At 36.8% G+C, this 14657-nt stretch overlaps 3 protein-coding genes across 3 annotated transcripts; 1 reads left to right on the top strand and 2 right to left on the bottom strand.

Annotated features, from left to right (window-relative positions):
- Positions 1-1727: 1727 nt before the first annotated feature.
- On the bottom strand, positions 1728-5121 carry LOC121782857 (cysteine and histidine-rich domain-containing protein RAR1). Its single transcript, XM_042180835.1, has 6 exons — positions 4954-5121; positions 4045-4047; positions 3865-3947; positions 2516-2670; positions 2058-2293; positions 1728-1965 (listed from the first exon to the last, which is right to left on the bottom strand). Exons 1-6 carry the CDS (start codon positions 5041-5043, stop codon positions 1870-1872), a joined length of 663 nt encoding a protein of 220 aa, XP_042036769.1. The 5' UTR covers positions 5044-5121; the 3' UTR covers positions 1728-1869.
- Positions 5122-5496: 375 nt separating this feature from the next.
- Positions 5497-11435, bottom strand: LOC121780920 (K(+) efflux antiporter 5-like). The gene is made up of 20 exons (XM_042178577.1): positions 11125-11435; positions 10704-10747; positions 10423-10490; positions 10227-10311; positions 10056-10117; positions 9796-9871; positions 9632-9706; positions 9087-9158; positions 8917-9000; positions 8756-8824; positions 8592-8669; positions 8398-8486; positions 8220-8316; positions 7778-7831; positions 7500-7595; positions 6741-6929; positions 6448-6525; positions 6196-6240; positions 6022-6114; positions 5497-5824 (listed from the first exon to the last, which is right to left on the bottom strand). Exons 1-20 carry the CDS (start codon positions 11345-11347, stop codon positions 5795-5797), a joined length of 1707 nt encoding a protein of 568 aa, XP_042034511.1. The 5' UTR covers positions 11348-11435; the 3' UTR covers positions 5497-5794.
- Positions 11436-12997: 1562 nt separating this feature from the next.
- LOC121781260 (CDGSH iron-sulfur domain-containing protein NEET-like) lies at positions 12998-14092 on the top strand. Its single transcript, XM_042179003.1, has 2 exons — positions 12998-13247; positions 13766-14092. Exons 1-2 carry the CDS (start codon positions 13054-13056, stop codon positions 13866-13868), a joined length of 297 nt encoding a protein of 98 aa, XP_042034937.1. The 5' UTR covers positions 12998-13053; the 3' UTR covers positions 13869-14092.
- Positions 14093-14657: the final 565 nt, after the last annotated feature.

Below are 14657 nucleotides of genomic sequence, written 5' to 3' on the forward strand. Positions count from 1 at the left end.
TGATGCCCCAAATGCCCGGGAGGATGAGTGCCACGATGACAAGGATGATGCCCCAAATGCCCGGGATGATGCAGGGCATGCCTGCCGCTGTGGGGGGAGCAAGCAGGGGGTCCCCCAATCACCTGGGGACAATGTCTATCGCCCCTACATGGATTTATTGTCTAGTGATTCCCCCCGGAGTACTCATCTGGAAACTTAGTTCACCGGCATTGAGACTTTCTCTTTTGAGGAGTTGGGGCTATCTCCGGTCAGGGAATCTCCCACTGAGATGCCACCGGCGACAGAGAGGACGAGGAAGCAAGGGAGAGGGAAGGGCAAGGCAGGGGCACTACCTCGTCCTCACGTGCGGGGAACGAGGGTGGGGCGGGGGCCGAGGAGGAGGGGGATGAAGCCAGCGGGAGAAAGAGTACCATCTGGAGCATAGGGGAGTGCGTCGCGCTGGCGAAGGCCTGGATCAGTGCAGTCGAGGATCCCTACGTCGGTGCTAACCAGCATATCGACAGAATGTGGTGGTGCATTAGCCAAAGCTACCTCCAATTCAAACCGCCAGGTGGGAAGCCTCACGATGGAAAGCAATGCCGGAAACAGTGGGAGCGGCTGAGGAGGCAGCTCAGCCGATTTGCCGGCATCTACCAAAACAACCTCCGCACGACAACCAGCGGCATGCCCGCCGATGATGTGAAGCTTCTGTCTCACCAGCAGTTCCCCGACAGTGAATTGGGTTTCGGGGAATTCAAATATTGGGAGGTCTATCTTGTAGTGTAGACTTCCGCCAAGTTTAGTTCGGGTGTTGAAGCTGGCTGGCCGAAGCGGACGAAGATCAACGCCTCCGGGGAGTACATCAGCAGTGCCGGTTCCCACCAACTCCCTGACGCCGAGGCAGAGTTCCCGACCCATCAATCGTCTTCCCGCCACCGTCGTCCAGTTGGGCAAAAAACCGATGGCTAGGGGAAGCGCCAGCGGGTCCCCCGATGTCCAATTGGCAGCTCCTTCCCAGATCGATCCCGAGCTCCCCTCACTCGCCCACATACAACACCATGCAGAAGTGGTATGCAGCGACTGACCCCTTATATAAGTTGATGCTGAAGGATGTCATTGACAGTATGCAGCGCGATTTGGGGATGCCATCCCTGCCCGTGAGTGACGTCGGGACTGGCGGAGGGGACGACGAGGAGTGAGACGGGGGCTGCATTTGTCGAAGCTTGAGGTTTTTTTTAATTATGTATTTTTTTTAATAATTATGTATATTTTTTGTTTTAAATAAAGTGGTTGCATTTTCTCCGTATTCGTGTCGAAATTTTAATTCCGTAAATTATTTAATTTAGTGAATTTGTGAATTTTTATTATTATGGATGTCCGCCATTGTGTAGTGGATGTCCTTATGACGTGGCATGAGGTGTTCTGGGAAGTCCCACTGTGAATGCTCTTAGAAATTAAAGAAGTGGATTGATCATTGATGATACCCATCATACAACACTCGTGATCATCCATCACACCTTACTTGCAATAATATATATAAAAATTATATTTGGATCCATTCATAAACTATTTAGTCAGCCCACACCTAACAAACTAAGGAATTTCTGACAGTTCTCTTTCATCCTCTCTTTCATGCTATTGAGAATAGAAAACTACTTTTCATTAACTTATGTTTTTTTTAGAATGGAAGTTCTACTATAAGTTCTAGGCTCATGACATCTCATTTGGGTTCTTAACATGATCGTGGATGGTTCTAGAAGCACGAGATACATTTCAACGTTTTGTCGACAACAATCATAGTTCAAGAAGTATTGTTACAATCTCAATAGTTCGGGTTTTTGATTGATATTATGTAAAATAGTTGACACCTTTCGAAGAATTGAGCTTCTATCATGACGTTGGATCAGCATTGTGCCATCCCTTTGCACAAGGCGGTATGCTCATGAATTCATCAAATTCTTTGACATGAATGTCGCAACATTTCCACTGCAACATGAATTATCATAAAGAAAGTCATATATGCAGCGAATGGAAATAGAGACGTTTGGGGTAAACTAAAACAGTGAAATGTATCTTACCCCCCTCATCCTGTCGTGGAAGACAGGCGGCCCGGGATGATATTCACATGCTGTATCGTGATTATCCTTCTCTTTGAAACTTTTTCCACATCCCTTATTTCTGCAGGTCTGGGGTTGGTTTATATCGATAATTTTCTTGGGTTTAGGTGGTTCTGGTTCTGGTTCTTGGATATCCAGACCACTTCCATTATTTGGACTTGCTGCAGATTTTGGATTCGTTTCTTGGTTGTGTGAACCTGTTAAGAGCGAAAAATAGAAGAAACTTTAAGGATCTGGTCGTTCGGGTTTATAATGCTAGTATAGTCTGCTGCATCTATAGACTCCAAAGCAAAACATTAGTACTCATGGCTATTCAAGAATTCTACTGTTTGCGTCAACGAATAAAATTAGCATCATATAATTCTTGTTTATCCTAAGCAACGGGAAAGAAGTTGATACGACAGATAGAAGAGAAATACCATGGTCGGAACAGAAGAATCCTTGGCGGCACCTAGGACAGGTATCTTTTGAAGAGGAATTAGCCAGGGGTGTTGGAACGGAAACTGGCTTCTTTTGAGCTGGAGCAGGCTTAGTGAGCACAGGTTTTTCAGTTGTATGTTTTCCTGTCTTGCAACTTCAGATATAAAAAAGAAATCAGCTTTTACTGAAGGAGATTATATACTACATATGTACCAACAAAAGCTTGCTCACATAGTGCAACTTGTGCTAAAATAATGAGACATAAAACCGGACTGCATAAAAACACCCATCACAGCCACCAACACAGCCACCAACATATTAGTTAAGCAAATATCTAGTCTTTTGCTTTTATGTTGCTGCAGCTTCAGATATCAACTATAAAGCTTTAACCAACAAATCTAGCAACAAGCCACATACAGACACTAACCATCTTCAATTGCTTTTGTTTCAGTATTGTGCTTCAGTTTTGCATGTTTTAGGTTTCCATTATACCAGCTTCCTGTAAATATGGCATCTGTAGGTAGGGTACATTTGTCTCACCAGTTAATTGGAGAAGCTGCATGATTCTGGCCATGGCTTTATTAATTTCTTTTAGTCTGTCAATCATGTTATTTTTATTCGTCAGGCTCACATATGCTGTAGGCCTCAGCTTGGCATGGTATTTAAATAATTCCACTTTTCATTAGGAAGGGCGTAAAGATATTCTAGTTGTTAGCAGTCATTTAGCTAGTGCATAAGGTTCCTCGCGAATCATTCTGAGGACTCTTGTTATTTTCCTTTCCAGTTACACTTGTTTATCATGGTTGAACGTTCACTACTTTTTCCTAACAATTTCCTTGACTCTTGTTTTGCAACCTCAGATATCAGCTTTTACTGAAAAACGGTAGATCAATCACATAACAGATGACGCATATGGATAATGCTCATGAGAAAGAGAGGCAGCAAAATTCTCAAGCTGGACACAACACGTATCTCTATCAAGATGAAATATTGCAAGCCGTAGAGGATTTAAAACAGTTTTAAGTGTGAGATATACACATATACATCATAACCAGAGAGCATGAGCCTCAATCAAACAATCTATTGATACGTTCCAGAATACCAGCCATAAGAAATAACTTCAAATTATTTTATTGGATACCTATTTCCAAGAGCTCCTGAGTTGTCAAAATCTTTAAAGGAGCGAAAAATGAAAATCTATATGTTTACTATCATGTATAGTAGCCTAATCACACTTTGAAGTGGTACAGCGATAGCTCGAGCTCATATACTTGCAAAAGTTAACTCAGTTTTATAGAAACATCATAGAAAATAACACGTAGTCAGGAAAAAAGGAAAGAATGCATACCCAGGAATTTCCAAAAATAAACTGAAATCATGGCTCCTTTTCTTGCAACAGCTCCATTCTTTCATCCCATCATGAAACAAGGGCTGGAAGAGAGCAAATATTGCTATTAATTTCAGGAATAATAATGTGGCACTATTAACTGAGAGCTGATACTTTTATCAGAAAGAAAATGCAACTTACACCCTGTATTCAGATGGAGGTTGCAGCATGTAACATAAGCCATGTGTCAAACAATAAAATTAGTTAGTGAATCTAGAGAGTAAAGAATAACAAAAGGGATCAAATACAAGTAAGTAACATTAAAAACAAATCTTGATGAACAATTGACAACATTGTTGGTAATAAGATGAAAACAGACTACACGGTGTTAAGCACATAAGACTGAAGAATCCTGCAATCAGACATTAAGAAAACTATGAACAGATACCCTAAACATCTTATATTGTGAAGAGGACACAATCTACACAATTTAGAGAAATGCCGAAACCCTCACCCACCAACTTCTGCTGCCAAAGCCCATTGACAACATAACCACACATAACTGATAAATTCCAAGACAATATTTATATTTGTAAGTACAAGTAAAGTCGGTAGACCGGATCGAGTCAACAAAAAAAATAGCAACGATTAATGGAAAATGTGAGATGAGCCAAATGATAAACATAATACAAGCAATGGAGGTCCAAAAGATGCTAACTGGCTATATCAGCTAAACAATTCAAGCAGCTTAAAAGATACAGTGGACTAAGTCCCACCACATGGATTTCCGATCTAGGCAAGTCCAACACACACACACACACACACACACACACACTACTGTTACTAGCTCCCTGCATTCATCTAAATAGACCAATTTTACATTTTTCGTCTTTTGTTTTACAATATATACAGCCTTCCATGAGCAATTGTTACACTGCAATATGTAATCAAGGAAATGAATACAGTCAAAGAGCAGCTCACAATACATGATCGATCGATAATATAAGTAAATCCGCGGGGGATTAACCGCAAAAATTGAAGTCTGAAGTGTTAGATCAATGGAATCATGACAATAGTAGTAACTGAGAGGGAGTAGAGAGGGGTGCTTACAGAAGCATGAAAAGTGCAGGAGCCGTCGGGATTGTCATCTTCAGAGAACACTGCGTCGCATCCGATTCTCTGGCATCGAACCTTCGCCATTCTCTCCGCTTTACTAGACTCTAGTGATGTGCTGAAAGAGAAAAGAGCGTCGTTGTATAAATCTGTGTGTGTGTGTGTGTGTGTGTGAGGGAGAGAGACGCGAGAGTCTTCCTTCAACAGTGTGATTGTTAATTGGGCCGGAGGCCCAAATATAACTATTTTGGAATCAAGGCTTAGATCATCGGCCCAAATAAAAAACCCTTTCGGAAGCCCGAAATATCAGTTTATTAGTGGAGTAGTAATTTTTAAATGTAATATCGTTATTAATAGCACTTGTGTATTTTTTATTTTAAAAATTATTATTAACATATTAGTTTTACAAATTACATAACTTCTATTTGTACTTTTTATTCGGTACAACTACAGATTATTCGATGTTAAAGTGAAAAATAAATCGAATTTTGATTTTAATATAGCTTGTAAAATTAGTAGTGTGTAAAGAATATTATAAAATAATAATAATGATAACGTAGATCAAACGCGAATGACATTTATGGAATGTGAGCGATATAACTTGTCTTCGTGTGTGTAGAGAGACAATAGATCATAGAATACACAACACAAGAGGGTGCTGAACTAACCAAGCACAACAACTTACTATTCCTCTAATACAAAGCTCTATATATGTACACAAAGAATGTGAGATTCTTACATCATAACTATGCCTGAATCTAATCTTGCTAGTTAAGACTGTTTTATACAACTGCTCATGGTCTGTTACTGTTAAGCTTCATGCGCGACTGCAAACGCATCACGTGCTTCGAACAATGGGGATTTTATCCTGCAGATGGTGAAAACGTTATCACGGTAGACATATCATGCAAATCAGACCAACACTCGAGCCTCGACATTCGATGAATTTCAGAGTTTTTGACTCACATCATCACAACTGAATCATGTTATCAGCGAAAGATAACTCGAATGATCTAACTTAAAGAGTATAGCGTAGTTCTGGAAAAGGCGAGATTGATACGTTACCTCCTTGTCAATTGCCTCTGAAGGAAACCAATGCATAAGAACCCCTAGATGCATCAAAGCAGGTATCAATTTGAATAAGATGGGAGTTGCGACCTGCGGTATAATTCATCCTGTTTTAGATTCGAAGTAGCTATATGTATTTTAAAGGCAGTTCGAAAATTGGAAGGTACTTACAAGACTGAGTGCTGTTGTTCCCAGAAGAAGAAGGTACATATTCCCCTGCATATTTTAAAAATTTACTATCACAATGTCATATTTAAAGCAGTATCCATTCAATTTAATCACAACAATGTTTGAAGATGAGGACAATACGTGGTTCATCTTTTATTCCATGTAAAAAAACAATGTTTGGAGAATTTCAGCACAAATGAGTGGTTACATCATATGCATACAGATATTATTCTAATAAAGAGAGAAAGAATTCACCTCAACAATATGCAGGTTTGAGGCACGGCTCAAGAGAACAAATGCAAACTCTCCGATTTGTGCCAGCAATACTCCGACCTATAAATGCAAGAAAAGTCATACAATCATACACAAACAATTGCTAAATAGAGAAAAATGGAGGGGGGATTTTTAATACAACACCTAAAAATGAAACAACAACCACATTCCAATTTTCAACCATGTCAAAATAAAAAGTTTGTGGTAATTGGATTTGGGGATAAAAAATTTGGGTTGTATTTAACAACCTACAAAATAGAAATTCTCAAACTTACAACAAGTGATGCCTTGAGATTATAGCCAAAGGCTTTTGTGATGCCAGCGGCAACTGTTGTCTTAACTACCACAACCAGTATTACTGACACAAGCAATATATCCACATGTGCCCACAGGAACTGCACATGTATGAGCATTCCGATGCTAGACAGGAAGAGAGCAGCAAATAAGTTACGAACCGGCTCCACCTACAAGAAATACTGATTTTAAAAGATCACGCAATGCTCATCGCCAATACCCTTGTATATTGCTATTATGTACTACACCAAACTATCATGTCAGATGAATGAAACTTCAATAGCAGAAAAATAATCGCGAGAGGATTATTGCTGTTTAAACTTAAAACAATGTTCCTGAGCTCTCTGCTTGGTTATAGTTTCAGGGAATTCTCAATCATAACTGTGGAATACCTTTCCACCTAACAAATGTTACAATAATGCCATGCCATCTGATTCAGTTATTGCATATACTGGCTCGGGAATCTTCGTCTTACTCATAGATCAATCTTCAAATTACTACACGATTCACCACAAGGGAAGCTATGTATGGAACCCAGAAAACCCTTGTTGTTATGCACATATCATCTTTCATAACAAAATACGGAATGAACAATTATGATTTTAGTAATCACAAATTACTAAATGCAGGAAAAGATATGGGACAAACACAGGCATACCATTAAGTAAGTGTCATCGTTCTAGATAAGTCAAGTTGTGGATACCAAAAGAAAGAAGGAAAATATGTCACTCCTAGAATACCTGGTTCAAGGTGTGCTGTGTATATTCTGTGGTCGATATCATGATCCCAGCCACAAATGAACCCAATTCAAGACTGAGTCCCAGTTTGTCACTGCACTGAAATAGGGAAAGCATTAGATAAGCAGGAAAAGGGCTGGAATTTTATGAATATATGAGATTGACTGCACCAGGCAGTTATTGTATTGGTATGTGAATTAGCAAAGTACAGGGTTGAAAGACAAAAAATCAAAACAAAGAACGAAAAGAGAATTCATATTAAACAAAAGTGTTATCCTTACCCATGCCGATATCAAGCAGAATGCCACAGTAGCCAGCTGATAGAGCTCATTTGTCTAAATATCAGACAACAAAGTTTCATCAGTAATATAAATGGCTCCCAGTTCTCTAAACAAAAACTCTGTAAAGAAAACATATAAAAGGGCAAAAAGCTTTCGGGGTAGTTTCTCTTTCCTTTTCTTTTCCTCATGCAAGTTATCAGACTGGAGAAAACCAAAACTGAGAACCAAGTGAAGAACATAATTCTTAGGAAATAACTATATTATCCAAGGCTGAAGGCTCCAACCTAGACCTAAATTTTCATTTCTCTCTCTTTATTGATATTATCATATTAGGAACACAATTAATCAGTTTTAGATTGCTCAGACGGGACCATTGTATGCTGGATCGCTGCTGCAATCAAATAAAAAACAAGTTACAATAAAAACACATAAATGGAGTAACCTGGGATGACAATTGCATCATCAAGTTTAAAAACCGAGGAACGAAAGACCAAGTCATTATGGAAGCCACGATGAGGTACACGGACAGAGTGAGTAGCCTTGAAGTCAACAAATACAAAATTGATTAACAAAGTGAAACATGTCCACTAGGAGTTAATAAAGTATTTATCCGGGCTTACAATTTTCCCATGGAGATCATTCCACGGAGAAGGCCACTATTGCCACCTAGAACAGGGAGCAAAGCAAATAACAACCCCACAGCACAGTCCTATATGGTTACTCAGATAAAAAAATATAATGTTTTCACTCCATATAATGATACGAAGTTATGTTTAAAAAATCAGCCCAATTTATTTAGTTTAAAGATGAGTACCTGAAAAATAAGTGTTCCAATAGTCACTTGACCATGAAGGGCATTGCTACTATTCTGCTCAACCAGAAATTTCACCACCTGTGCAGTGTGTGCCATAGTATTTCACCATTTGCATACTTGAATAAATTTATACTTAGACAGTTAGACTGAAAAGTACTAGTTACCACTGCAGTTGAGGACATTGAAAGAAAACAACCAACAAATACACCCTCAGACAACTTTGCTTCACATAACTGCCAAATAAGTGAAATAGCATAAGGTAACTAGTGCAAATTGATAACTCCAGGCATAAAAAAAATCAATTAACAGGATTCTACAAGTGTACCAATGCAATCATGCCACACAAGAAAATAAGAATGATTATCTGAAGCAATCCACCAAGAACAGCAACAGGACCGACGACTTTAAGCTGTGTCAACAACATACAATAGGAAACTCAGAGAAACAATATCTTAAAATATGTTGCTGCATATTAAGGATCAACCACGGGAATACCTTTGCTAAAGAGAACTCAAGTCCCAAACCAAATAGAAGAAATACAACACCAAACTGTGCAACAGTCTCAACCTGAACAGCCAATAAACAAGTTTAAAATTAAATAAAGACATGAAATATCGTGATTAAATAAAAAACGCAAGATAAAGTTCATTTTCTAAAACCACATAGAAATGACTTAAAACCTTTAACCACTGAACGTGGAAGATGACCAATAAGTAGTCAACTTTATGATTCAAATGCAGCAATGAAAGAAATATTCATGCCACTAATAGCCAAATATTTTCTTTCATAAGTGTTGATTTTCAATATCAAATGCTGACAAAAGATCAACAGAAAATATTTGTAAACCAAACATAGATTCCATCAAGCAACTAGTAAAATCCATGTTAATGTTGGAACAATAAACATGGAAGCATGTACTATCAGAATTCCTCTACTATCAGAAACAGCCTCATACATAGCACACACATTCTTTATGCTTTCCAAACCTAGGAAACATCCCAGTATCAAACGGAAAACTAAAACATCAGAGGATAACACACCTGCACCATCTCATTTATAAATTTCAGTCCACCGGGTCCAATAATTGATCCAGCAAGAAGATAGCCAACAATGACCTAAATAGTCAAATAATAGGATAGTTAAAATCTTTTGGAGAAATAAGTTTTGGGTTTTAAATAGCCAACATCAAGGATAAAGTACAGACTGGTTGGCCTAAACGGGAAAAGATTATTCCACCAGTGGCAGCAGAGACTATCACAACCACCAAATCTGAAATTAGCCTACAAAATACAACATTTAAAATGCTAGACCATCATAATCCCCTTAAGTAAAATAACAGAAATTTAGAAACCGAAATATGTAAAAATATATTTATATACTATTTCATAAATTGTTTTCAATAGTGGCTGGACAAAAGAAAAGTAAAACATGAATCAATGTATAAAGTTCCATAAATATTTTTACCTGAAATCTACTTGAAGCACTGGGTATTTTGATTTCTTGTTTGACATCACAAACACATTATCCTACAATCGAAAAAACTTAATTAGGAAGGCCTTATTAGATCATATAAACTTCTCTGTGAAGCTGCTGCATGAGTTCCCTTTTCATTTATTGATAGGGTTCGGGTCTCACCTTTCTGTCTATTAGAGTTTCCACATCATCAGAATCTTCAGTTTCAAGAGAAAAGACATCTTGAAATTGGAAAGGTTTGGTAACACTGTCGAATGAGTGTGAAGGAAAAATTGTGACGATATAGTTAATTTTTTGCATATTGCAACAAAATTGGAAAGGAAATAAATGGCAATGAAGTTAATCATCAGTTCCTTACTTAGCTTCAATACTCTCATTTTTCTTTATCTTCTCATGGGTGATTTTAGCAACAGTCTCCAATTCAGCCTGTCAAATTGTAGAAAATAAATTCAACCCAACAATATGTAGTTATTAGAGGACAAGGATCCAAAAACAAAATGTAGGTGAAAAGTATCACCCATTATTGTTACGATCAATAAGGAGACAGAATCAAAAGATCTATGACGGATGGCGTAAACTAGAGTTTGATGGTAAATAGGAGTGGATGTGAATGCAACTCAATAAAACGGACAAATATACCTGCTGATCTGCCACACTGCTGTTGAAACTGCTTTCCCCAGAACCTTTAGGAAGATGAAAAGGAAATGAAAGCACTATTATGATGAACAGAAGTCCAGATAGGAAAATATGAATTCAGCATTTAATTACATTCAAGTGCTTGCTATGCTGAACAAACTATGATCAAGATCATGTTAGCTTTACAGTCAAATGTATTCATTAGCATTTCATTTCGTTGCTAAAGGAGGTAAGTGGCTATCTATCTCTGAATAGTGACTTAAACTAAAATAATCAGCTCTTTTCCACCTAAATCTACTTAGAAAGTTGAACACAATCCGACCTAATTAGAGTTCTTCTCTATAAACATAGCAACTCCAATCCAATTTTACAACAACCAACGCCAAAAAAATATACTAAAAGAAAATGAATGAAATGAACTAACTTTCAGGTTTATCAGTCTCTGAGAACTCTTTCTCCAGCACACGATCAAACATCTTGGCGATGCTAGCGTCTCCATCTTCCGTGGTCGTCGTATTATGAATTAGATCGCCGAAGAATTCATCCCTGATTTCTTGCTTCGATCTAGCCGAATAACTTGATTCAGCGCAGAAAATGAGAATTAACGGAATCATAATTAGGATTCCACGATCCTTCCCTCTCCCCATTGCCCTGAAAACTGATTTTTCAGCAGAAATTTGGGATCTTGCAAATGATGAGAAAGGGGGAATTGATGACTTTAAATGGTGGTTTTGTTTTTTAGATATAATGGCGCGAATAGATTATGTTATTTCTAGTTTTGGCATTGTAGATTGTCAATAATATTATTACAATTTCTTATATTATTGTGATTATATTAATTGTTATGATTTTATTTGATGCAATTATGGTAAAGTTTTTATGTGGATAATGTGATGTTATAAATTTGAAAAAATCATGATATTTGACTGTGAATTAAATGGGGGAGAAATATAAAAAAAATTGTTAAAAATGGTAATATCATTGTTTAGTAATGGAAAAAAATGCCATTTAAGAAAAATAGATAAATACATAAAAAAGAGTCTCAAAGGAACTACTCCTTCAACTCGCCAATAGAGATCTTATTTTATTAATAGTAGTATTTTAGTTTGTCCAAAATTTTGTTTCACTTATCTATTGGTAAATAATAAATAGGCCTCACTTTCACAGACAGTTTCTTTCTCGCAAAAAGGTTGAAATCCCAACTCCAAAGGCTCCTCATATCTCGGTCCGATTGTATTGTAAGGAGTATTCAATCAGGGTACGCAGTGACCCGCTAAGGGGAGGGTCGTTAACCCACTGTCCTACCAAAAGCCCACATTTCAAGACCTCACATTTATATTTAAGAGATATTGCAACTACACGACAGTAGTAGAATCGATGATTGCCCATTCTTGCAACTATGCCCCCAAAAATCATCTGCGTTACCCCTATGATTTACGTTTCATTACAATGCTAAAGCTTGCGTTATAAATAAACTAATTTCAAATCCATAATGCCAAACCTTTTATATTATATAGTATTAAAATTGTCAACAAAACTTTATCAATAAAATATGTAAATTTAAATATCAACATAAAGACATAACTATATCAATAATCTTGTGTTGATGTTTTAATTCCAATGCTAATCTTCTCTGTATCGTTCTAATTTTATTAGATGTCCTTTCAGAGACTATCAACAGTATTGTGTTGATATACTTGTGTCGTTGTATTTACTTCCCCTGTCCCACAATAATATGTACTTTTTTGATTGAACATGAGTTTCAATGCATAATTGATAAAATAAGAGAGAAGTATAAAAAAAGTAGAACGTATTAACAGTGGAGAATGAGTCTCATCCCACTAGAAAGAACAAAAGTTTCCAAATATAGAAAGTGCATATTCTTGTGGGATGAATTACAAAGAAAATAATGCATATTCTTGTGAGACAAAATGAATATAATTTTAACATATAGAATAAAAAAAATTCTAAATTCTAGAGTAGAAATTTGTTAGAATTTGATTGCCCATAATACTAGGAGTACTAATTTATAAAAGTGAAAGTTAACTTTTCAATTTACATTTCCTAAAATTTGTGGTGAAATAGATAAGACCCCTATTTCTTAAATGGGCTAGAAAATTAATGTATACATAAATAATATTCTAAGTGAGTGGTATGATTACTGTACTATATGTCTTATTTTCAATAATATTATATCATTATCACACATCAATATACACGTTGCAATTTTTGTAATCAATAAAAATAATTACAACAAGAAAAAATATCAACTTTATAAATGGAGCGTGTCCTCCACAGGTTTATACCCACACAACACAACACAACACAACCAAACCACCACAGTTAATTATCCATGGCTTCTCTCTTCTCCACCACTTATGCTTCCCTTTCCTACGGTGGACGTGGACCCGCCGCCTCGAAACCACCGCGGCGCATGGTGGTGGTAAGGGCGGAGGCCATCAACCCGGACATCCGTAAGACGGAGGAGAAAGTGGTGGATTCGGTGCTTCTCCCCGAAATCTCCAAGCCTGTCACTGCTTACTGCAGGTTTCATTCATTTCATCCAAACCATATTTTTATATGTATGTGTGTGTTATATAATTTCATTTGATGAATTACTCTCTCATTTTTTTTTTGCATTTCATACTGTGTTTTAAAAATGTGAATGTCCATTTCAAAAAGATGCATCCATACATATTTTTCATATTGTGGGGTCGTTGTCTAGTAATGTAAGCAGATATGAGATATCACTCTCTTCGTCTACTACTAATTAATATCTTAATTAATAGTGGACGATACAGAGTTTTAATAGTTATAAAATTGATAAAGTAGGAAAGAAAAAAAATGTTGAGATGTTGTTACTTGAAATTGAAGGTGAATAAACACGAGGGATAAAGAAAAAAAAAAGAAAAAGCGAGAGCGAAAATAGTAAATACAAAGAAAAAATAACGACCATATATGTTACTAGAAAATGAAACGAAATGAATTTTTGAGGTGTTCCTTCTCAATCTCTGTTTGGCTGCTGTGGTTTGGGCTTAAGCATATAGGCATTGTACGTGGTGCAGGTGTTGGAGGTCGGGGACGTTTCCTTTGTGTGACGGGGGCCATTTGAAGCACAACAAGGCCACCGGAGATAACGTTGGCCCGTTGCTCTTGAAGCAGAAGTGATTTCCTCAACATTAGTAAATGGCATCCTTTAAATAGTTTTTTGTCTGTTTTGAGTTGGAACTCTTTTCTTGTTTGTGAGTTAAAAGCAAGAGAGTTTTTCCCATTCTATTGTTTCATTGTCGATTATCTCAAATTTGGGTATTTTGTGTAAGAAAAACTCACGAGGACCTCACATATGCTTGCATCAATATTTGGTGAAGTAAGGTTTATTTTTCCAGTCTACATATAATTGCATAGTTTCTTGCATTGGAATATAAGAATTGATTTGTTAGTATAAATATGGTCAGTTAATAATAAAAGTGTGTGACAGACTTATTTATGGAGTAGTAATTTTTAAAATAAACTGCCAAAAAAAAAACAAATTCCTCAGCTGCAACTTATTTTTCCATAATCTTGTAAGCTACAAACTACAATCATTTTATATAAACAATTACACTATAATTTGCTACAGTAAATATTCATACATAAATTCCTAATTAACATATCACAATCCCAAACTTAACAAATGTATATAAAGGTCCGATCGCAATGCAGCCCGCCGTTGCGGATGCTCTAATGTTATTTTTAAATCATTTAACGAAACCATAATTAACCATATTGTAAGCCATTTATGGATAATTGAAAAACGTAAGTCATATTATCAAAAATGAAAATAAGCATCGAAAATTTAGAAACCAGTTTAACTAAGCATTGATCGATTCATGATTGAACCCAGAAACAACATCGATTCATTAATTAAGAAAAAAGGTGAAAAAAAACATCGATTCATTAATTAACAGCTAAGGTCTA

Source organism: Salvia splendens, chromosome 20 (assembly GCF_004379255.2).
Source record: "Salvia splendens isolate huo1 chromosome 20, SspV2, whole genome shotgun sequence".
NCBI lineage: Eukaryota > Viridiplantae > Streptophyta > Magnoliopsida > Lamiales > Lamiaceae > Salvia > Salvia splendens.